This window comes from Rhagoletis pomonella, unplaced genomic scaffold (genome assembly GCF_013731165.1).
Source record: "Rhagoletis pomonella isolate Grant_MI unplaced genomic scaffold, Rhpom_1.0 Rhpom_scaffold_00006, whole genome shotgun sequence".
Taxonomy (NCBI): Eukaryota; Metazoa; Arthropoda; class Insecta; order Diptera; family Tephritidae; genus Rhagoletis; species Rhagoletis pomonella.
In genome coordinates, this window is record NW_023458560.1 from 1,112,123 (window position 1) to 1,136,231 (window position 24,109).

Genomic DNA, 24,109 nt, shown 5'->3' on the forward strand with positions numbered 1-24,109 from the left:
GATTGTCTATCTGCCAACTGTGAAGGTTATGTAAATTAAAATAACCAATTTTAGTATAACAAAGTGCAAGTTTGAGGTAGCCAGGACTTACCATTCATATTTAGCAATATTGTTTTTTGTTGTTTGGTAAGTCCTAGCTTCCTCATACTTGCACTTCATTATACTAAAATTGAATGGGCTAAAAAACTGCAAACTCAACTTTTTTCTAGATAGCGTAAATAGAAAGTGAATTATTTTAATGGAATTTTGCAGAATTTTCTTAAATTTTGCACAAGGCTTGGAACTCTGATTTTCGGGGATTTTGTTGTAGAATTGACTATATTTTTATAAAAAATTACCGAAAACTAAAATATTTAAAAAATAGTTGCCCTTATTGTAAAAAATTCGTTGTACCTAAACTTTATTGACTGACTGTATTAAGGTAGCTGTGCTGGATTGCATAAAAAAAATTAACTTGTCTTTTCTTAAAAAAAAGGTAGCTCTGGTGGCTTGCATTTTTAAATAAATTTAGTGAGAAAGTGATAATTATTTTGACACTTTTTTTTTTAAATGTCTCTTTTTCTGCAACTGCATTGCCTTTCTCAATTGTCCTTCATCGCTAAGTATAATGATTATTAAGCAACTCAAAAACTATACCAGCGTGATTACCGACGTATCCTTTTGAGAGGTAGCCGCACCCTTATAAGAGGAATAAGACCCAAACTTTTAAGGTCAAAATTTCAGTAGGTTGCGTCTTTATGGCCTTTTCAATTTTATAAATTATCATTATTTTTAAGTGGAAAAATAAAACTGAAAATTAATGATAATCTCTGCGCGAAAAAATAAAAATCATAAAATAATCATTATAAGTAATCCCAAAAATAAAAATAAAATAATAATTATTTCCGTTTGAGCGAAAAAATAATACTCAATAATAATTCATAAAATAATGATTAAATGCTGATTTAAATTATTTTACTCATGATGATTACCTTCCCTGCTTTTAAAATTTAAAATAGAATAGTTTAGTGAAAGTACCACATTTCACTGCTTTTGGACTGGTGCGGAACTAGTTACTATCGGTCTGGTTCGTTTTTGGCAAAAAAGAACTAGAACTGAACTAGAAATCTGGTTCACTAGTTCGTGTTTTCCCTACATGGTACTTCTGGGACACCCTGTATATAAAAATGGTGTGAAAAATGTATCGTTATTCATCAATTGAGAACGATTGGGCCGATTTGGCTAAAACTTTTTTAGTTGCTCGTAATTGCCAGCAGAAGGTTTTTGCGAAAGCAAATTTTGGGAAAACCCTCCGCGAAAGTCGGGAAGTAGGAAAAATCGAAAATTGATTTTTTTGTATGGAATTTTGTGTGCAATTCCTTCAGACTGGCATTCGAATGGAAAAATAAAAAAGTCTAAATGGAAAACTTGGAAAAGTCTGGAAGAACGCGAAAGATTTGAATTTTTTTCAACGCAAGCTTGGAAAATTTCGGATAATTGTGAAATTCATTAGGAGCATGAATCAATTGCTAACAATTTTCTCCTATGTTTCATAACCGATTCGAATGGGTGCTGCTCTTTTGGAAAGGTGTTTAGAAGAAGGAGCTACGCTAAAAAATGCATTTGATTCGTTGGTAGCCTTATGCCTAGATTAGCATATAGGATAAATTTTTTCCGTTCATTGGGCCAGGGACCGATCTAACCGAAAAAGTCTTATTTATGGACCGATTTACTTGAAATTTGGCACGTACTGGTACCGATCTATTCCAAAAAATCTTATTTATGCACCGTTTTGCGATATGCGTAGAATATAATCCAGTCATTGTTTTACAGTTCGAAAGGTGTAGGCGGCGCAAACATGCGGATATTGGCTATTTAACAATACTTATTACACAGACGAACAAAAATGGGAAAAAAGCTTTATGCAGCAAATTTTGGCGCCATTTTTGCCGAATTTGCGTGTGCTGATTACGAATCCGTAAGCATAAAGTTTCCATCAGCTCCAGATTTACAAAAAAAACGAGCTCGAAGTGTCAAAACATCGCGTTTTTTTCAATATTTGAGAAGCTCTAGCAAAGAAACAAAGGGTGTAGAACCTTCCACTTTGGCTTTAATTAAAGCTAAAAATCTCGAATACTATCCTTGCAAATTCCTGCATCTTTGCTTGATGGTCACTTGTAGTCATTTGTTGAACAGGAATAACTGATTTTGGGAAGTTTGAGTACCTACCGCAATTAAGCAAAAGATGATAGAACCTTCCACTTAGGCTTAAATTAAGGCTTGGACCTTTTCAAATGCATAATTTTCCAGTATTTTTTTTATTGTTCGACGATAAAAAGTAAATAAGTATAGGTAACTATCAGGACAAGGTGCAGGAATAGTACTTTCAGGGATAGTAGTCTGTAGTTCGGGCTTTAATTTAAGGAAGGCTCTATCACCTTTTGTTTCATTGCTAGAGCTTCTCAAATATTGCAAAAAACGCGATTTTTTGACACTTTCACCACATTTCTCTAAAAATTTGGAGCTGATGGATCTTTATACCTACAGATTCTTAATCAGCACAAAAAAGCCTATCAAAAACAGTTTTAACATTTGCCGCATCATAATCGGTGTTGCCCTGTGCTACCTGCACTAATTATATAAAGAGAAGCTCCTTCTTATTATAAAAGGTTATCTCGCGAACGGCTGTACCGATTTTTTGGAAGTTTGGACACCTACTGCAGACTTTGGATATATTAAGGGAACGTACATATCGAATTTTTATACCGCAATCTCTAGAAGTATTTGTGGTAGTTCCTGGAAATTAGTATAGAGATTTTTGGGCCGTGGCGTTTTCCAAACATATTGAAACTTTTACCTATCTGTAAATATATACAGTGTATTTTCTTTTTCATAATAAATTTCTTTGTTAATTTTTTATAGGAATATAGATAATTTTGCATCAAATGGCACCAAATTTTAAGTAAGCAGTTTTTTAGTTCACTCAATTTCAGTATCATAAAGTGCAAGTTTTAAATGGCTATAAGTTACCGTTGATTTTTGAGATTTTTTTTCGCTGATGATGTTGCGCATTTTCTCCGTATAACGAATGTGTGATAGGTTTTTTGTAAGGGAAAAAAATGCCGAAGAGTGTCAGTATGTAAAAGACTTATTCTGGTGGCTTAACTCCTCCTAAACGACCGAAACGATTTTAATGATAATTTTTAGTGGCGCTGGAGCCGAGTTATTGCTAAAAATCGTCGATTCGAAGGCACCAGGGATCAAAGTCAAATTCCTCTTGTTAAATCAACCATCAGAACCATTGCGGTCCTTGCTTTACGGTGACTAAACATAATGTAGACCAATGATACTCACCAGTTTGGAAATTGCCACCAACTATACTATACAAATTCAAGGACGATTCACTATCGAGCCGCAAGGACTTCTTCCCGGTATAACGCTTTCGTCAGGTTATTTAAGACGGAAATGGAGGATATGCCTTCTGTCGACCACAAAACCAAACGTTAACGTGAATTGCTGGCGAAAACGTTGTACCAAATGTTTCAATAAAAAAAATTAATTTTGGCCGGGACGAAGTTCGCCGGGTCTGCTAGTTTTTTTTATAAAAGTCCAGCTGGCATACAACAAACACCATATAAATTCAGATTTCAAACTTTGTACAAAAATTAGAAAAATTTATTTATTTATTTTTACCAAAATTTCAAACTTAAATCAGAATTTCGGTATGCAGTTTTCTAGACCATTTAGTTCTAAATAGTATAATGAAGTGCAAGTTTCAAGCTGCTATAAAATCTCGTTAGTTTTTAGCATTTTTTCTTTGCTGGCAGTGCCCTCCATATAAAAGAAAATTTTCGAACATACTTTTGTATGGAAAAAGCGTGAAACACCTTCAACCAAAAAAAAAAATTGATTTTTGTGAGCTGTCTGCAAAATTTTTTTGATGTTGCCTGTTGTCTGTCGCTTCACCTGGCCATATGAAAAGAAATTCCAAATAATCGGCAGAGAATCGGCGAATAAAGGCCGATGCCGATGCCGATGCTCAATTTTGTGCCAATACTAGCCGATGCCGATTAATCGGTCGGACTTTACTTAAGTGCATGCATTTGTATATTCACATATATTATATATACCTGATTACCTAATATGAATTTCTCATCCCCCTTTTATTCCGCTATAGGCACTCTTCCGTTCTGTTGCTATGATGGTACCTGATTATGCGCTTATCTCCGAGATTGAATTGTATTCGTATGGCTTCCTTACCGCCAAACCACTGAGCGTCAAAATAGTGGCTACTTATCGCTTATGCTCGGAACAATTGAGTACACAATATCATTACGATTACGGCATGCGGGCTGTGAAATCCGTGCTGAAAGCAGCGGGCGCCCTCAAACTGCGTTATCGTGATGAAAATGAAGACATATTAGTGCTGCGCTCAATTAAGGATGTAAATTTGCCCAAATTTCTAAATCAAGATGTCCCACTCTTTCAAGGCATCACATCGGACCTGTTTCCTGGCACAGTATTGCCCGAAGCGGATTATGCCGTCTTTAACGAATGTACCCGAGAGGCTTGCGAAAAGAATAATAAGCAGTGTACAGACTTCTTTTTGGAAAAGGTTCAGCAGGTGAGTTACCATCTTATTTTAAGGCCAAATATGAGCATGCAAACAAAAACATACATACATATTATACTGGACGAATTTCCAGTTGTATGAAATGATTTGCGTCCGGCATGGACTGATGATTGTAGGTTTGCCTTTTGGCGGTAAAACCACAACCTATCGCATTTTGGCAGAGGCTTTGGAAGGCATAGAGAAGCGGGCAAGTGTCATTTGTATGCTTTGTACTCGTATTGCACACATTCTTAACTTTTCTTAATTCACATTCATAGGACGGTAGCGAGAAGCGTGCCATCTACTCTGTGATCAATCCAAAAGCAATCACAATGGGACAGCTTTATGGCCAATTCGATGCTGTGTCGCACGAATGGAGCGATGGCGTACTTGCGGTAAATTATCGTCAATTTGCAACCTCTGACACGCCTGATCGCAAGTGGCTGATCTTCGATGGTCCGGTTGATGCTATCTGGATCGAGAACATGAATACTGTACTGGATGACAACAAGAAACTTTGCCTAATGTCCGGTGAAATTATCCAGCTCTCACCAACCACAAACTTGATTTTTGAACCAATGGATTTAGAGGTTGCATCGCCAGCTACAGTTTCGCGCTGCGGCATGATATACATGGAACCCAGCTCTTTGGGTTGGGAGCCGCTTGTCACATCGTGGAAGAACAGTCTGCCGCCCTCCTTCCATGCCGTCAGCAAACAATTGATCAGTACGCTGGTGGCTCGATTTTGTCCTATACTGTTGTATATTGTACGCAAGGGGGGTTTATACGAAATAGCACCGACCTCCGATACCAATCTTGTTATTTCGATGATGAACCTTTTGGAGTGTTTCATCGATGATTTCAAAGACGAAAAATATGTTGCGAACCTGTCTGATTTAGATTTTCGTGCACAGATAGAAGGCATATTTGTGTTTTCCTGCATTTGGTCACTTGGCGGTGCACTGGATTCGCGGAGTCGTGAAAAATTCAATATAGTCTTCCGGGCGCTAATGGAGAAGAACTTTCCAGAAAATTTGTATAAAGATTTCGGTGTACCAGAAGAGCTATATGTATCTTCTCTAAATAAGCCATTTATTTTCCCTATTCCAAAGGCGGGTTCGGTATTCGACTACCGATTCATTAAAGAAGGGAAAGGGAAGTGGAAGCCATGGCAGGACGACGTTACTAGCGCACCACCAATACCACGCGACATACCAGTCAATCAAATACTTATTGTGACCAATGAAAGTGTACGTGTTACTGCGGTTCTAGATTTATTGGTACGTCATGGCAAACCGATAATGTTGGTAGGACCTACTGGTACCGGTAAAAGCTGTTACGCCTTGGATTATATGCTGAGGCGCATGGAAGTCAATACATACAAGCCGTTATTAATCAGCTTCTCAGCGCAAACTTCGGCAAATCAAACACAGGATATAATCATGTCGAAACTGGATAAACGCCGCAAAGGCGTTTTTGGACCACCATTAAATAAGAAATTCCTCATATTTGTGGACGATGTATCAATGCCACTGAAGGAAAACTATGGCGCACAACCACCCATTGAGTTGTTGCGCATGTTGTTGGATCACTGGATGTGGTATGATCGCAAGAACATAGTGCCAATGAAGTTGATTGACCTGCAAATGGTAACAGCAATGGGCCCGCCTTCTACGGGCAATACGGTAACACCGAGATTTCAGCGACACTTTAATGTAATTGCTATCGATGAATTTAATAATGTGATTTTGGTTACGATCTTCAGTAAGATCGTACTCTGGCATTTGGATACACGGTAAGTAACGGACATATTAAGAGCGTTTCTATACGCGTTTCACCTTTGCAGTGGTTTTTCGAAAGAGTTTGATCCATGCATCGATGAAATTGTTTCTGCTACTTTAAACATCTACAACGAGGCAAAGATGAACCTGCTGCCCACCCCAGCTAAGTCACATTATCTTTTTAACTTGCGGGACTTTTCGCGTGTCATACAAGGAGTGTTGTTGTCGGTGCCTGAAGCTACCGAAGACCTGGACTCCATGCGTCGTCTGTGGGTACACGAAGTGATGCGCGTGTATGGTGATCGTTTGGTGGAGGATGCTGATCGCAGTTGGCTTTTCGATGCAATTTGCCACAAAATAAATCAGCATATGAATGGTATACCCGAGAGCTTATTCGAGCGACTCGTGCCGAAGGACGAAAAACTCACTGAGTCCGATCTACGACGTTTAATCTACTGCGATTTTGCAAATCCGAAGGCGGATAATAAGAACTATATTGAGGTTTTAGATCTTGAAAATTTGCGCAATGTAGTGGAAGCGTACTTGGTTGAATATAATAATATGTCGAAGAAACCTATGAACCTAGTACTCTTCCGCTTTGCCATCGAACATTTGTCGAGAATATGTCGCATAATAAAGCAGCCACGTAGTCATGCTCTACTTATCGGAGTCGGAGGCTCCGGACGTCAGAGCTTAACTCGTTTGGCTTCGCATATATGTGACTATGAGCTCTTTCAAGTCGAAATTACACGACTCTACGGACCTAATGAGTGGCACGAAGATCTAAAGTTTATTCTACGGAAAGTGGGTGCATCTGAGATGCATGCTGTATTCCTGTTTACCGATGTGCAGGTGGGGACAAAATAATTATAAAACAGCTATAAATATAATAAAATATGTAAAGTTTTTGTGAAGATATAATTGAATCTGGTTCTATAAAATACATATATAACAGACCTGTTGGAAACTATTTTTTTTAAACAGATAAAAGACGAATCCTTTTTGGAGGATGTTAATAATTTACTTAATTCCGGTGAAGTGCCTAACTTATTCAGTAACGAGGATAAGGTCGAAGTAGTGGAGAAGATGGCGCAAATCGATAAGCAGCGAGACAAATCGCTGCAGACCGACGGAAGTCCGGTGGCACTTTTCAATTTCTTCGTCACGGTAAATACGAATTAAATAAAAGATCACAACGTATTTTATACTACACTTTCAATCTTTCCATAGACCTGCCGTGATCAACTGCACATCGTACTGGCCATGTCACCAATTGGTGATGCACTACGCATGCGCATACGAAAGTTTCCTTCCATCGTGAATTGTTGTACGATCGATTGGTTCCAGCCATGGCCGGAGGATGCTTTATTAGCTGTGTCGACGCGTTTCTTAGCCAGTGAAGACCTTTCGGATTTGGAGCGCAAGACAGCCATTGATATGTGCATGGAGTTCCATACATCAACGCAGAATTTATCAGAAATATTTGCCCTGCGTTTAAAACGTTACAACTATGTGACTCCTACTTCCTATCTGGAATTAATTCAAACGTTTAAAGCCTTGTTAAATCAGAAAAGAACGTAAGTAATGGGATAAATGTACATACACTGATGCTCCTTCTAAAACACAATTCAAATTTATGTATGTTGACACGCACCTTATTTTCAGGTTATTGTTGTACGGCGCTACTAAGCACCGCCCATTCCGGTCCATCCATCAATCATTGTCGTCAAGAAAAGGGCAGTTTCAACAGGGTGGACCAAAGGGAAGGGGGTGTTAGTTGAGTAGGATTGAGCTGGCATATGAAGTGGTTGGTGTCGTGCGGGGAGTCTCCACATGCCTGACACTCATTCAGGATATTGAGGTCGAGTCTGGACAGGTAGCTGTTGAGGCAGCTACAGTATCTAGACCATAACTTCAGGGCAAAGCGGGTCTCTCATAGCAGTTGAAGCTCCATGTCTGACGCAGGTGGTGATTGGGCTCCGATCACGGCATACATTAGCCGGGATTCGTGGTAGGTGGTTAATGCCGTTGATCGCCCGTTGGTACGGTACTCTGGTTGGTCGATGTAAGTCTGAACCGTGTCTTTGTTAACGAATAGGTGCTCCCTGACATACCTGGTCGAAGGCTATTCCACTAGCAAGGCTCTGTTCGGGTGTCCGCGTCTGGCAGAGCATTTTATTGTGCTTCCTTATGAGAAGAATTTGGGCGTCGCTGTGTAGGTGGTGCTCAGGCGACATCAGAAGGAACCCTGTCGCTGCCCAGAGTTCGGCGTTCTGACAAGTCTGTAACTTCGTCCGCTGCCGTCCAACTGGATCGCGGAGACCAACCAGGCTCATGGGCATCCTTGATTCCGTTGGGGAGGGTGTTAAGCTTCTTGCAGTGAAGAAGCGAGAAAGTCTGGAGAGATAGCCGTTTACTTTTGAGTAGAGGTCATCAATTCCATTCTGAGACGCCAATATCGAGCAGTCGTCAGCGTATGATCAGGGAAACTCCCTCAGGTGGCTGTAGGAGCTTCAAGATATAGAAGTTAAACAGTAAGGGGGAGTGAATACCTTCTTGTGGAGCACCATGTGTGATTCTTCTAGATTTCGAGGTTTGATCTCGGAAGATTACTGACGACTGTCAACCACTCATATAATTCGCCGACCACCGTTTGAGTCTCTGTGGGAGAGAGGAAACCTCAATGCCTTTTAGTAGTGTGGAGTGACAGACGGTGTCATATGCCTTTGACAAGTCCAACGCTACTAGGACTATTTTCTCACAGGGGCTTTGCGGTTTAGGCCACGAGTTATCTGGGTGTTTGTGGTGTTAAGCAAGGGAGCCTCAAGTGTCTTCGCGAGCGGGTAAAGGAGCATTATCGGGCGATATGAGTCTTCTTTGTTGGTGGGTTTCCCCCGGTTTCAGCAGTGGGACCACTCTCCACGATTTCCACACATCAGGAATGATGAGAGTGGCCATAAACTGGTTGAGGATCTCTCGCGGGGCCCAAATGTTTCAGCATCAGCATTGCGTCGGGTCTAATGTATTTATAGGCTTTCGCCTTCCCGCTGGCCACCTTCACTTCACGGCTGGGGAAAGTAAGTGGTGCACTATTTTTGTTTAGTTTTTGCAGCCTCTTGGTCACTCGACGTTTGGCCCTATCTACCGCGGGATGCAATGTGAACTGCTAGCTAAATTAGCTTGCGCATTTCTTCGGGTCCGACGGGGCGCGGCCATGGAATGAAATTTCCACTCTGTCGTCGCGCCTCCTCGGGTTCGACAGGGACCTCACTGTTGCCCAGAGCTTACTCACACCAGAAGCGAGGTTGCAGGTCTTCAAGTGCTCTTCCCACCACTTTTTCTGCTTATGCTGATTTACCAGTTGCGGAATCTCCAAACTAAGGTTCTTCACTCGAGGCTCTCGGGATCGACCGCTGCGACAGTGTGTGTCTGCGGGTGTGGGAAGGGCGGAGAATCTGCGCTCGATAACTTCCGCGAAGCCTATCCAATCAGCTTTGTTAAAGTTGATGTGGATTCGATGGTCTGAATTAGCTTAGGTCGCCATGTTATGCTTTTTATCAGACCAGCGCTGGCAATTTTTAGGTGTGGCGAACTGCTGCAGCTTTCCACAGTCTTGGTGGGAGAGTCATCGTTCGTGGTGCAGAAAGTCGAATCGTCTATCTGCTCAGTCAATAAGTTTCCCCTACGATCATTTACCAGGCTTGAATGCCACAGATTGTGGTTCGCGTTAAATTCACCTACCACCATTCGGTTTTCACCTCTGAGTATGTCAGGAAAGCAGGTGGCAGGGGGTATACATATATACGTTAAATATTTCGAGCTCGGCATATGTAACATGAACGCTAATCCTCCACCATTAACTCGCTCACGATCTTTACGAATCACATTGTAGGCGGCACAACTCAACAGCGTTGAGTTGCTGTGCTATTTTGTTTCTTGGATCGCAGCTATCAATATGCCATGCCGACCCATGAAGATTGCTATCTGTTCAATCTTTATCTGGAGTCTTTTAAAGTTCATTTGTAGGAGTTTCGTATGCCTTGGGAGGCTGGTCGCGATACGAGGGGTAAGTGAGGTGTGGGGTCTACCTGGGGCCTGTTGCGGTCGCCGCAGTTGCTGTTGCTGTTGCTGCCTGATGGTGGGTGGCTGCGATGTTGTCTGCGGCGGCGGCGCTCTGCAACAGGGGCGGGATAGCTTGTTGTCCACTCGCGTGAATAGGGGGCACCAGCCAAGGCATGTATTGCATTTGATTGATGCCACATTCCGGTATACTCTGTAGATAAACACGGAGCAGATCGTGTGGGCAACCAAGAGCTGCTGGTTCGCTCTCACACGCGAGTTGGAGCGAATGGTAGAGCGGTGTGAGGGCGTGGGGAGGTTTTCTGTTGCTTAGGGGAGCTTCTTGGTTCCGTGCAGAATATTTGGGTGCTAGTTCGCACCTGCGCGTTGCGCGAGTGGGTAGCCGCCTAGGCGGATGGTGCCGTTTGGATTGAGTAACAGGGGGCTACTAAGCTGGTGGCCCAGTCCCTAAGGCCTGAAGAGGTTCTTAGGTGACTCCATCCACTGTTGACGTTTTGGTGCTTTTTGAGCTAGATTTAGCTCTTTATTTTCCTATTTAGCTCTTTTTCTTTTTTAGCTCTTTTCAAAACTACCTATCAATTTTTAGCTCCAGAAAGTTTTAGTTGTATTTGGTAATATAATATTAAAATTAAAAATCTGTAATTTCATTGTACAAGTGTTGACTAAAATTTATGTGACATTTTTGACATCAGGCTATTTTCGATACCTTCATGTTATTCTATTTCGATTAATACTTCGAAAAGTTCCATTCTGAAACTGCAGATTTTAACAGTTTGCAGAGTATTTCTCGTCTAGTTTATATGTGTAAGTATATGCATCAGGCTAGCCAACTAATTTTTGAGAATTCCCCGATTTCGACAATGAAATTCCCAGATTTTGCCGGAAATTTCGTAAATTTCCCCACCCATGGATATCTCCTTATATACAAAAAATGTGTGTGTATTTTAGCATATGGGCAAATCTAAAAAACAGGTAACCTTGGTGTTTTTTAGCTTTATTTTCACTGTTGGAAACTATATCAAGCTGGTTGCTTTTGGATATAATTCATTGACGTATACTTGAAGCCTCAAAAAAAATTTGGATCAATTTGCCGCATAACTTTTGAATTATAGGTGTTTAAATAAAAAATAATAATGAAAACAAGTGAATTTTTTATGTAATTTTTAAGAGGTGAAAAATTAATTATGCCATAACTTTTGAAGCACACCATATACTGATTTGAAATTGTATGTGCAATTAGTACTTATGTGTACACTTCAAATGTAGTAGGTAAGAAAAGTGTGCATTAAAAAATAACGAAATGGCAAGTAACTCAAAGTCTGTAATTCCACATTTCACAATTTTCAAAATTTTCGGTTTATCGCGTATAGTTTTTGAAGCATTTAAGTTTAAGAACTTTTTAAGTATGTATTGTATACTACAAACATTTACGAATAATTTCATACCTGAGCAAGAGCTGTGCTTTCAGAATAAACCAACTTTTAAAGATAAAATATTCTGCGATCTTGAGCGTAATTTTTATTCCAAAAACACTTTAATTAAAGCCACATTTGGAAAACACGTCGAAACGATCTAAATCTTTCTATAACTGCTAGTCCTTATAAAATTACATATACCTGTAAAATGCTTCAAAAAATTTATCTCTAGAAGTGTGTAAAAACCCTGATTTACTACTCTTAATGATGCTACTTCTTTTAGTCAGAATATTTCGAGAGTGGTATCAAAGCAACTTTTTTTCGACAAATGTTCTGATAGTTGCCCTTACTTAATTGGAGCCTTCTGAATTCCATGGCGTCCTAAGTTTTACCCTATTGGCTCCACTTTTCGAGATAGCGGTACTTGAAACTTTCCTTAAATTTTAACTATTTTATAAAAAAAGTCCCTGGGGTTTGAAGATACTTTACTAAAATTTTGCACATAACCGTTTTTTAATATTAAATTAACTATTCCATAAAATCATCGAAATCGGTTTACTAAAACATATAGGTCCCATACAAGTGATTGATCTGAGACGTTGTTTTGCGTTATAACTCCTTCAATTAAACAGGTTAAAATTTAGTATAGGTTCAATTTAACATATAGCACGCATACAATTTATTATTCAGATATGAAGTTAGAGTTATTGCGCAAAAACACATATCTGAGTAATCAGTTGTATTGTAATGTTAACCTATTTCGATAATTTTGAGAAATAATTAAGGTAATATTAAAAAACTGTTATGTGCAAAATTTTAGTAAAATAACTTCAAAATTGAGGGAGTTATTTATAAAATAGTTAAAATTTAATCAAATTTTCAAGTACCATTATCTCGAAAACCGGAGCCAATCTGGTAAAACAGGGCATGCCATTGAATTTAGAACATCCCAATTAAGTGAGTTCAACTTTCAAAATCTTTCCTCAAAGCTTACAACTTGAACAGCGTAATTTCAACCCAGCTTATTCTTTTGTTTTCTATTTCATGCTTATTCCTCGTCTAACTTTTGAAGCACTTGATGAATATGAATTACACTTATATTAATAGATTTATTAAGAGATTACGAATAAAATGATATATAAAACATAGGTGTGCTCACAAATTTAAAAATTAAAATTTTTTGTTTGAAAGTGTACCTATTTTTTAGATTTGCCCATATTGCTGCTCTATCTGTTTTTTTTTTTAAATTTAATTCAGCTATGTTTGTACTCATATACCAAACCAAACTTTTAAAAAGGTAGTTAAAAATAAATTAAAAAAATGTACATATAATGCGAATCTCCCGTTAACTATAGGCCTATCAGTATTTTACCAGCATTATCAAAAGTGTTTGAAAAAATTATTTCCAATCAAATAATATTACACTTAAATAAATAACTACAAGCTCTTGAGTGAGTTTCAGTCTGGATTTAGATCTGGTCACAGTTGTTCCACAGCCGTGATAAAGGTAAAGCACGACATTCGCCCCGCTTTCGATAGCAAATTTTTAACAATTTTGGTACTCTTAAAATTGCAACATTACTTCGGGTTTACTAAAACAGCGGTTAAATTAATAGAAAGCTACCTTTCAAATAGACTCCAGCAAGTCCAATGTGGGAGCGTGTTTTCTAGTCGCATGATAATCCCGTCAGGAGTTCCTCAAGGATCTATATTGGGCCCTATACTCTTTACCGCTTTCATTAATGACATAGTTCACTGCTGTTAAAATGCGTCTATACACCTTTACGCTGATGATACTCAGATTTATTCACGCCCGATTGGGCTTGGCGAAGACTTAGTTTTCAGACTTAATGATGATCTAAAGAGAATATCAATTTGGGCGAAAACAAATTGCCTTTATTTAAACGCAGCCAAAACACAGGTACTTCCAATATCGCACGATGCTTTCGACCTTACTAACTTATCGCCTATCATTCTGGAAGACTCGGAAATCCAATTTCGACCAGTAGTAACCAACCTAGGATTTAAAATGAACACTAACCTTACTTGCACGGATCACATAAGTTATAGCGTATCAAAAATATATTACACGTTAAGAAATCTGTGGCATACTTGCTACTGCCTACCAACTAATACAAAACTTAAATTAGTTAAATCTCTCATCGTTCCTCAAATAACCTACTTTGAATCGGTATATTGCAAGCTAAGTTACGAATCTAAAACTAAACTAAATTTGGCTTTAAATAATACTGCTAGATTCGTATATTGTAAAAGAAAGTTTGACCACATTTCGCCGTACACTAAAAACATTCTCGGTTTCAGCTTTGAAAATTACTTAGAGGTCCGAAATATTTTATTTATTTTCAAAATAATTAGATATCGCCAACCAGACTACCTTTTTAGAAAATTAACTTTTGTTCAGTCCTCTCGCACGTATAATATTATAGTCCCAAAATATAAAACATTAACGGCCTCCAGACTGTTCTTTGTTAGTGCCATCAGACAATGGAATTCGCTACCAATTTCTGTTAAAAGCATTAAATCAGAGAGATGTTTCAAAACGGCAATTACATATATTTTTACTTAGTAACCTATGTGCCTCCCTCTCTTAACTTCTTCATCTTTAGTAATTCATTTTACCTATTCTTATCCTTTACTAAAGATTATGATATATTACTGTTAGGTTAAGTCTAAAATAAGTTTCTGTAATTTAAATGTTAAATTTGTGCAATGAAAAGACTATATGTCTTACCGTACATCTATCATAAATAAAATAATAAAATAATAATAATAATAATAATAATAATGTTTACACACATACAGTGGTCGTACTTTCGTAAAAATTTCGAGCTTTTTAATTAGATTTTCTAGAAAGATTTGGAGTATGCAGTTTTGTCGCCCACTCAATTCTAGTAAGTGCATGGTTTATGTGCCTGAAAATGTTCGTTTGAAATTTTTTTTCCGAAAGTGTTGCGGTTTTCTTCCACATAAAAAAGTGCGTTTATTCGTTATATGAACGCAAATGCGACAAAGAAAATTCTTAATCAACGGTAATTTGTATAATTTGCAGGATTGCATAATCAGTACTTTTAGTTGCAGTTGCATTTCTTATGCGACTTTTTTACCTCATTATAAAATCAGTGAAGCAAAAAAGAATAAATTAGTTAACACCCAATTCCTCACAAAAAGCAGTTCATCTCCCGATTGTGCACGTTAACTGAAATTCTCCACAAAAACGGTCCATTCCCCACGCAAACTCAAATTCCCCGCAAATCGGGGAATTCCCCACGAATTGGCTTCCCTGATATGATACATATAAGTGTTATGAGTGCCATAGCAATGAGTTCGAAATATGTGCGCCTTATTTCGGTGGTAAAGTTTTTTCAGCACTTAAATTTATAAAATTCCTTTCCAAACGAAATTTTTTTCTGACTCCATCCGTTGCAAGAGTCGCACTTAACAGAAGTCGAGTTCGGATGGAGTCGTGTCTGGCAAATGCAGCAGAAGTATGTTTTCGGTCCAGGGTTGGACTCAATGCCCGCCCGGAGAAGAAGGATGCAAGGTATTGCTCCATGGACGTAAAATGCTTGATGGGGTTCCCCGATCTAAACGAGGTTAGGTCGCCGAAACAACAGCCCTTGGTCGGGTAAAACACGAGTCATTCCAGTACGTAGAACTGGCTGTCGTGTCAGGGCGAAGTTGGCGCTGAAACGCTTTTTTTGTATTTCCGGGCATACGAAAAAGTAATTTGAATTACATATGTATGTATGTTTGTCATTGTTGGCACCTCCACAAAGGAGGGAGGATTTTGGATAATTACCTACTCCAGAAAATCCGTTGAAATGTGAATAAGAAAAAGAACTGATTTCCTGAAAAGTTATTTGACTACGCTCCAAATCTACCTAAAATGGTGTATTTGTACCGAACGTACTTTCATACTAAATGAAGGTACGATTTCACCAGCTTTTGCATCACTGTAGCTAATCCAGTAGCTGACTGCATGTCGCTAATCGAGCGATACTTCAATTGAAAGGTTAATTTACTCAATTAAATTTCTGTGTAAAAAAATTAGCACAGCAAAGTAGTAACAAACTATGTATGTATGTAAGTTCAATACATCGGCAACTGAGATGGGGCGTGTTGGAATCATTTGCTGAGATAGGGCGTTCTTGAAACATTTCCTGAGATAGGGCGTTTTCGAATCGGCAGCCGAGATAGGGGGATCTTCCACTTAGTCGTCGATATATTCGCAGAGGATTGGCACTGTCGGCTTTGGGCCGAGCGCTGCTTAAAAAAGAACTGAATGCGTTTCGTTGTTACACGCGGGAGAAGTGAAACATAATCAAAAAAGTTCCAGAATGGAAGCAGTTAGGAATAAACTCTCTAATGTACTATACTAGTACAGTGAAATAAGCGAAACTCTGGCTATTTTTGGTATGATCCATAAATCGTTTTGATTATTGTTTAGTAGGTTTAGGAGATGTTAAAAATAGATTTGCGCTTCTCAGGGGATTGTGAAATCGCCACCATCTTGGAAAGTAGGGTGTAAACGTTTTTCGGAGTTTATGTATATCGATACCATTAATTGTTTCGAAAAAACCCATACATATTTATGTTGGTGGATAAAAAATCTAAAATGTTTGCTTAAAAGTTTTTTACAAGCTTTTTATGTTTCGTCTATGGACAAAAAAAATGTGTCTATGTGCGGCTTTTACTAGCCAGCCAGTTCTACCCATGATACAAACATTAGAAGGTAAAATCATTCTCTCAATTCGTCGGCCGTGTTTTTTTCTGACGTTTGCACACATTTTAAAATCATATAAAATTGAAAATAAAAAAATGAAATTGTTCACAATTGTTGTTGTTTGAGATTAAAAATGAGAATGTGTGTGTGAGCTTGAGTTCGAATTTTAAAATTATATTGCTGGCAAACGTCAGACTGCCTCTGAATGATTTTAGCTTGTAATGTTTTTATCATGGTTCTACCTATGTATGTTTCGACTGTGTCTAATCAAATCTTGCAATCAATTTTTATCCAACTTCTCGATGAGCTAGAGATTTGGAACTTTAAACTTACCTCAGAACCCAACGACAATGCAATGTCAAAGATGAATTAATCCGATAGGCGGCGCAGGAGTTGGGATATTTTTAAAACCCGTATTTATGGTGCGATTTGTTTCATATTTAGAACGTATGTTACTTAAATTGAAAGAAATAAGTACAAAAACTAAGCCGTTACGTGGTGCGGGGGTTGATTTTTTTATTAACCGCTAATAACAGCTTTTCTTAAATTTTTTTTTAATTACCTTTTTCCTAATGCCATTATTTTGTATGTTAATGAAAAGTTTGTTGTTTTATATATTTTTTTTTTACTTTTTGACAGTGGATTGTCCTAAAACCGTCAATTAAATGAAAATAATACCGTCATTTTCGTTGTTGGTGTTTCCGAAAGGGTAGGAAGGAGTATGATGTATTGTGGAACGATTTTCCGACATCCCTTGTCAAATTTGGTTGGGAGACAAACCGGCATTATGCAAAACATCAGTGTCAGAGAACGCAAAATGACGCTGAAGATGGCACAACGCCAAAACCGGTTTGTCTCCAAACCAAATTTGGCAAGGGATAACGAAAAATTGTTCGAAAATAATACCCTTTCAACCGAAATTCTAGAGAATAAAGCACAAAATATTCGAGTGGGCTTAAGCATTACAGTCCATTGCATAGAGTTTGGTACGTGGGTAGGTTACGCTAACTGTCGATGTAAATATGTATATATAAAGAGAAAAAAAAGCTTTACCCACCTATTATGAATCCATACGATACACCAGGCCTTCCCAAAGTGGGTGGGGCTAGAGTATACACAGAGAAAATGATACAGGTAAGACGCAAGTTTTTAAAAGAAATTGTAAAAAAAAAGTTTTTGAAATAATTTTACTTCATACAAAATAAAAAATACAGTATTTGTATTTACGACTTTAAAACGAAACATTCGCAAAACAAAAACGATCGTTATAATATATTCACTTATTTACTGAGGAGAACAGACAAAATTAAAGAAATAACGGAAAAAATGCGTATTTTCAAAACTAAAATGAAACATTTGAGGATTTTCTCCCAACGAATTGTAGTGCGACACACTTTTCAACAAGTAAAATAAAACTATACACTTTTAAAATAAAAAATTTAATTTATTTTCAGTCAAGTAAGTATGAAAAATATTTAAAACTAAAATGTTTTGCATTAGAATTTAAGAAGCTACCTAGCTATAATGAAAAACATTTCATATGTTTGCATCATTTGTCGAAAAAATTGTGTTGATACAAATAAGTTACTTCAATCTTCAAAAAAGGTGATGAAGTATATACAAACAATACCGTCATTCTAACCACCTAACTACATGGAAGGGACATTGGTGATACGGTGGACTTCTTCGACCGAAAAGAGCTTTGGTAAGAATAATTTACAAAAATAAATTCTTATGAGTTATTAAATAATAATTTAAAATTTTCTTGCTTTAAATTACAGGGTTTGACCAGCGTGAAGAAAAACTAGCAGGCCCAGCGTTGAAGTAAGGCGGGAACATCTGTATGTATGTATGTATGTATATAGTATTTGTAAAACATTTGTATTTTGTTTATTAAATTTTGTAACCTATTTATAAGTATATATGTATGTATATCAATATATTTTTGACAATGTATGTATATACCAATTGACTTGTTGTGATTTAATAAAAATAAAATTTTAATATCATATTTAAAAATGCATATTTTTAAAATGGAGAAAAAACATTTTAGGATTTAATTTCAACATGCGCATATTCAATTATCAAAAGATCGTTTTTAAAAACGATTTGAAAATTTGCGTACCAAAAACAAAAACATGGATTTTGGAAGTTGAATTGAAAATTTTCGTTCTCAAAATTTAAATAAATATTGTAGGTGCAAAACCTGGGTCAAAACGTTTTTAAAAGTAAAACGTTCCATACAAATTTGGAAACGAAAATTTCTCTGTGTACTAGTGGTGCGGCCAAATTCTTTTGACTTTCCATATACAACGCAAGCGGTTTGGTCAAACTTCAACATGGCGTCCAGAAAATCAAAAAATTTTGATTTTTATTAAAATTACCTTCAGCGGCTCGTCAAACCCCATACACAACAGAAATAGCTTGCAGCAAAGAGATATTTCGCTCTTAAGCGTAGTTCCTTAGTACGTTTTGTCAACGTAAAATTTAATCAGAAAATTTTCAGAAAAATAGCCGAAAACGTACCCTTTTCACAACCATTTTCGGTACTTTTGTAGACCTAATCCGCGTTTCACCCAATTTTCTTCCCGTTTCCGGATTAATTTTCGGATTTTGTGCTAGCTGGGCTGTTCTCGTAACAAGTGCAGCAGCTTCGCGCACGTGTATATGTTACTTATTCATTGGAACTTCCAATCACACTGTCAAAAAACATGTTTATTTTAGAATTTCTAGCAACAAACAATGTATTTGAGTTTGGTCGAAATTAAAAATCATACTCGTACCTGACCGGTTGTCTGGAAATGGAAAGCATCAAAAAAAAATTGAAGACATTAATTTTCACATATAGACCTTTGAATATCTGAAAAAACATATTTGAAATTCGAATACTCAATTTTTAGTGGCCCGTTTCAGAAAGTTTTACTCGTTTCAAGGATCATTGTTAATTTTTTTGGAAACATGTTCGCATGCACTTTGTTATTTTTTCATTTCGTCGTTTAAAGTGCAAAACCGCGTATCAACAAAATGCAAAACCGAGTATGTGAAGTTATAGAAATTATTTTCTAGATCGTAAAAACACTCATATTTCAAAATGGTTATCTTTTTTATAAAGCAATCGCATTTCTGGCTAGTATATTTCAGAAAGAATGGATAAGGATTGAGCCAAGAGCTTGTGTGAGCAAATCCAATTTTTGCAGCCAATGTCAGTTACGCGGTTTGGCAGAATTACGATACGCGGTTTTGTACTTTAAACGGCGATTTACATAATCTGCCTTATCATGAGTTTCGGCTGAAAAAAAATTCACACGAAAATTTGTCATCCGACCATAGTAAAACCATGTAAACCAAAAGTGAACTGGTTCGGGGAAAATGAAACTCATATGAAACTCATGATAAGGCTTAATATGTACAGATTATGTACATTTAATAAATACAAAATTATTTCATTGGAAGTTACTGGAATTCATTGACATTTTCGAAATATTTTATATATCACTGGAGTTTTAATTAAGCATTTTGTGTACTCATTTGCTTTCTAAACAAACTAGCATTATATTTCTATGAAAAGTGTACGCAAAGATTGCTTTAGATTTCCATTATTCACCTCAGACTGCAAAAATGACTAATTAGCCATGAATAACAGAAAAGGCTAATGACTTCAATTTCTTTAGTCAAACAAGTGATTGATTGGCTGCAGTTAAAAAGTGTTAGTCAGTGAATGTGACTGCAATGATTTAAAGTCACGAAGACTGCATTCTTTAACACCTCTGGGTATGGATAGCGTTTTTTACGTGGGCACAACTCGTTCTCTACTTCTGTTAGAACATATGTAACAACTTCTTTCGAAAGTCAAAAGTTTCTCTGAAATCTAAAGAATTGTTTTTAATAATTAACAAATAGAACTCATCCCTATTACTTACATTATCGAGTTCTTGGAAGCATCTCTCAATTGCCTTCTTACTGTATCCTCTCTGCAAGTTTCATCAATTTGAATTTAGTATATAAAACGCAATTGAGGTTGAAGGAAACATGTTGTATCTTAATTTTGTATGGCTTATGGAGATTTTCGCGACTTTCAAGTTCTAAATGTTCGCTTTGAAAACATATTATCTAGACAAGAACAGCTTTTTCATTTAAATTCACAACAAATAGTAAACAAATACCAGTGTCATTCACAATAGTAGATCTATCGGGCGTGTGGGAACCATAATACGAAATCTCATTTTATACGATACGCTTGCAAGCGTTTATCGCCTATCGTATGAAAACTCATAATAGGGGGGTTTATATTTATTTTTCATAAAAAACAATAATCGCAGAATTATTTGATATTTCAAATCCCTCTCCAAATCTGCAATTCCAAGCGTTACTATTTTCTCATTCGGAAGAAAACGGTAGTAGGTACGTGCCACGTAACGTTTGGAATATCGGATATGTATATCGACACTAAAGAAAGAGCCACTTAATCGTGCAGTGGCAGATTTCCTACAGCGCACGTGATCTACTCACATACCAAACACTATGAAATGGACTTAAATGCTTCAGCCTACTCGAATCTTTTATACTTTATTTTCCAGAATTCTTGATTCAATTAAAGGTTTACTACTGTCATAAATTGAACAAAATTGTATCACTAATTTTGTATAAAAATGCAAAATAATGACCCTAGAAAAAAACTTGTAAACAAAAAATATTAATTTTTTGTCGACCAACAAAAAAATACTTATGATTTTTTTCGAAGAAAAATCGAAAATTTTCAACTCGATGTATAAATCAGTGTTGCCACAAAAAATTTACCAAATTCCTCGAAAACAAATGAAAAATCCTCAAAATCGAAGAAATTCCTCAAAATGATCTATTACAGATATGGATTTTGTGTACTACATACTATTTACAGGTACTTATTTAGTATAAAAACTAATTACATTCTCCAATTCAATTGATGCATTTGTACTTGCGGCTCAAACAAAGAATCACCTTATATTTTATGCCTTGCTTTGTATATAATATTGCTGGAACTATATCAGTGCTCAATCTGGTACTGAAGTCAGTCCTACACATTTTTAAACTACATACTAAATATAGGTTCTACTGAAGCATTAGAAAAGGGCTATGATAGTAATGCAGATATTTTTTTTTTATTCGGAAACTTATACGAACCTGAAGAATCTTTTGGTCCAAAAACTTTTTTCCTATAATTCTCTGCATCTAATGAAGAATCAATATGAATATTTTTATGATCGAACAATGCGTGTTTTCTCCATTCGTTATCGAGATTTTGCAAGTTAAAAATAAGTTGAAAATATAACGATGGAATGAAAAAAAAAATATTGATAACATTTTGAGTATTTAGCAGAAAATGAAGATGTGCTTAAGAGCGAAAAATACCACACAAGCGGCTTGACAAACCAAACGAAATATCCCTTTACTTAAAGATATTTATGTTGTGTATGGGGGTGTTTGAAGGTTTGACAAGCCGTTTGAGGAAAATGTGAACAAAAATCAAAATTTTTTGATTCTCTGGCCGCCATGTTGACGTTTGATCAAACCGCTTACGTTGTGTATGGTAAAATCGCCTCATTCGCAACGGAATTTTCACCGAATGTGGACGCAAGAGAGAAAAATCGAAGAAAAGAAAACTTGAAAACTTGGTTTGAAGAATGTTTGACAAGCCGCTTGTGTGGTGTATTTCGCTCTTTATAAAACTTCGGAAAACTTTTTGTTCAAAAATTTGCAGAGCGATTTAACAACTCTGTTGTTGCATGATTGCATTTGTTATTTGCAAATATATCGCGAGAAAAGCCTCAAAAATTCCTCAGAATAAAAATCGTCAAAAAACACTTAACCGCACTCAAAATTCCTCACGTTTTGAGCAATTACTCACAAAGTGGTCACACTGGTATAAATAGTCGTTGTAGTCGACATTAGGGATGGGTAGTGGGGGGTTGAAATTCGATTTTTACCGAATTTCGAACATTGCCCAACCATTCGATTATTCGATTCGAAACTTGGTAGTACAAATTCGATTTAATTCGAATTTTTTCGAATTTTCAAAATTTTGTTTACTGGAAATTTAAAAGTTTCTTTGTAATGATAGCTCAAATCGGAAAAGAGACTCAATTGAAATTACGTAAAGTGATTAATTTTCCGTATCTTAGCCTCACAACCAAAAATGAATACAAATAAGTATTTTTTTCTCAAAAAATTTCAGAGAAAAATCCAAAAATTTATATCATGTATTTTTTTTTTTACTCTCAGTTAAAAAATTTAACAAAATATGTATTGAAACTAATTTTTTGATAAATTTTTGCTTTACAAGAACAAAAGAAATTTGTAAGTATTTCACGTTACATACTTATACACTTATACGTATGCATGTTTACACACATATTGATGTCAGGTTTAGTCAGAAAGATGAAAGTTGCAGACGTTTTGCAAATAATGCCGAAATTCGATTTTTTTTTATAAAAATTCGATTTTATCCGAATTGTAGCACCAAAAAGTTCGATTTCAAAAATTCGCTATTTTGGAGCTAAAATTCGATTTAATTTCGAATCTCGAAGCTTCGAATATCGAGTTTACCCATCCCTAGTCGACATATCTAGAACATTGAACTGTTATTTAAGTTTTGCAAAAAAGATAAGTGACCTTGACCAAAACAATTTAAATGACTTCAAAGAGTTCATTGGAATGTCTGCAGTAGGTGTCCGAAATTAAAAAAAAAATCGGTTCAGCCGTTCTCGAGCTTTGCGATATATGTACATACATATGTAGATGGTATGGCTGCCTTTAATATTGCGTTCACTTAGTACAGAAAAACATAGCAGCAGGGTTTTTATGCGTAATTATATACATACATATGTATGTACATACCCTGCAAATAATGGGACTAATCCGGGATGACTTCGGGAGCAATCGCAAAGGAGCATGCGACCAATACCACTTTTGATCTCTTTGTATGGAATGAACTAATCGCTTTTGTTCGAGCATGTCCTATGAAGAGAATAATTGTTCACCTTTATACCCGAACGGGTGAAAAAAGCGACTAGTCACTTTTAAAAAATAAAAATAAAAATTTGCGCCAGCTGAGATTCAAACCGGGGTACTCAGTTTTGTTAGGCGAATACTCTCTCTGTGTGCCAACGCCGCACATGAAATTTCATTGACTAAGTGCGTACATATCATTAAATTGTTAATAGTACCCGTTAGAGATGAGTTGGGGAGTAATTGAACTCCAATTATACCCATAAGGGATGAGTCGAGACTAATTGACCTCCATTAGTACCCGTATGAGACTAGTTGGGACTAATTAATGCCCAATTGTACCCGATTGAGAGTAATCTCGGAATACTCTCTTTAGAGATTAGTCGCACAATTTTTTGCAGGGTAAATGTAAGTGCTAACAGCAATGTTAATTGCTCTTTGTGGCAACATAAACGACTCAACATACAACTTACGGTTCTCGGAAGGAGAACTGATAAAAAATTAAAGTTGCGGT

The 24,109-nt window shown here is 36.8% G+C and overlaps 1 protein-coding gene across 1 annotated transcript in view; it reads left to right on the plus strand.

The window, feature by feature from the left end:
- Positions 1-24,109, plus strand: part of LOC118740302 (dynein heavy chain 7, axonemal) — a gene marked incomplete at its 3' end in the record, with an annotated part of 183,209 nt that overhangs the window by 77,002 nt on the left and 82,098 nt on the right. The window contains 6 exon segments of the mRNA XM_036471785.1: positions 4,157-4,603; positions 4,686-4,799; positions 4,870-6,386; positions 6,438-7,224; positions 7,357-7,539; positions 7,603-7,949. Of these exon segments, the coding sequence (XP_036327678.1) occupies positions 4,157-4,603; positions 4,686-4,799; positions 4,870-6,386; positions 6,438-7,224; positions 7,357-7,539; positions 7,603-7,949 (3,395 nt within the window).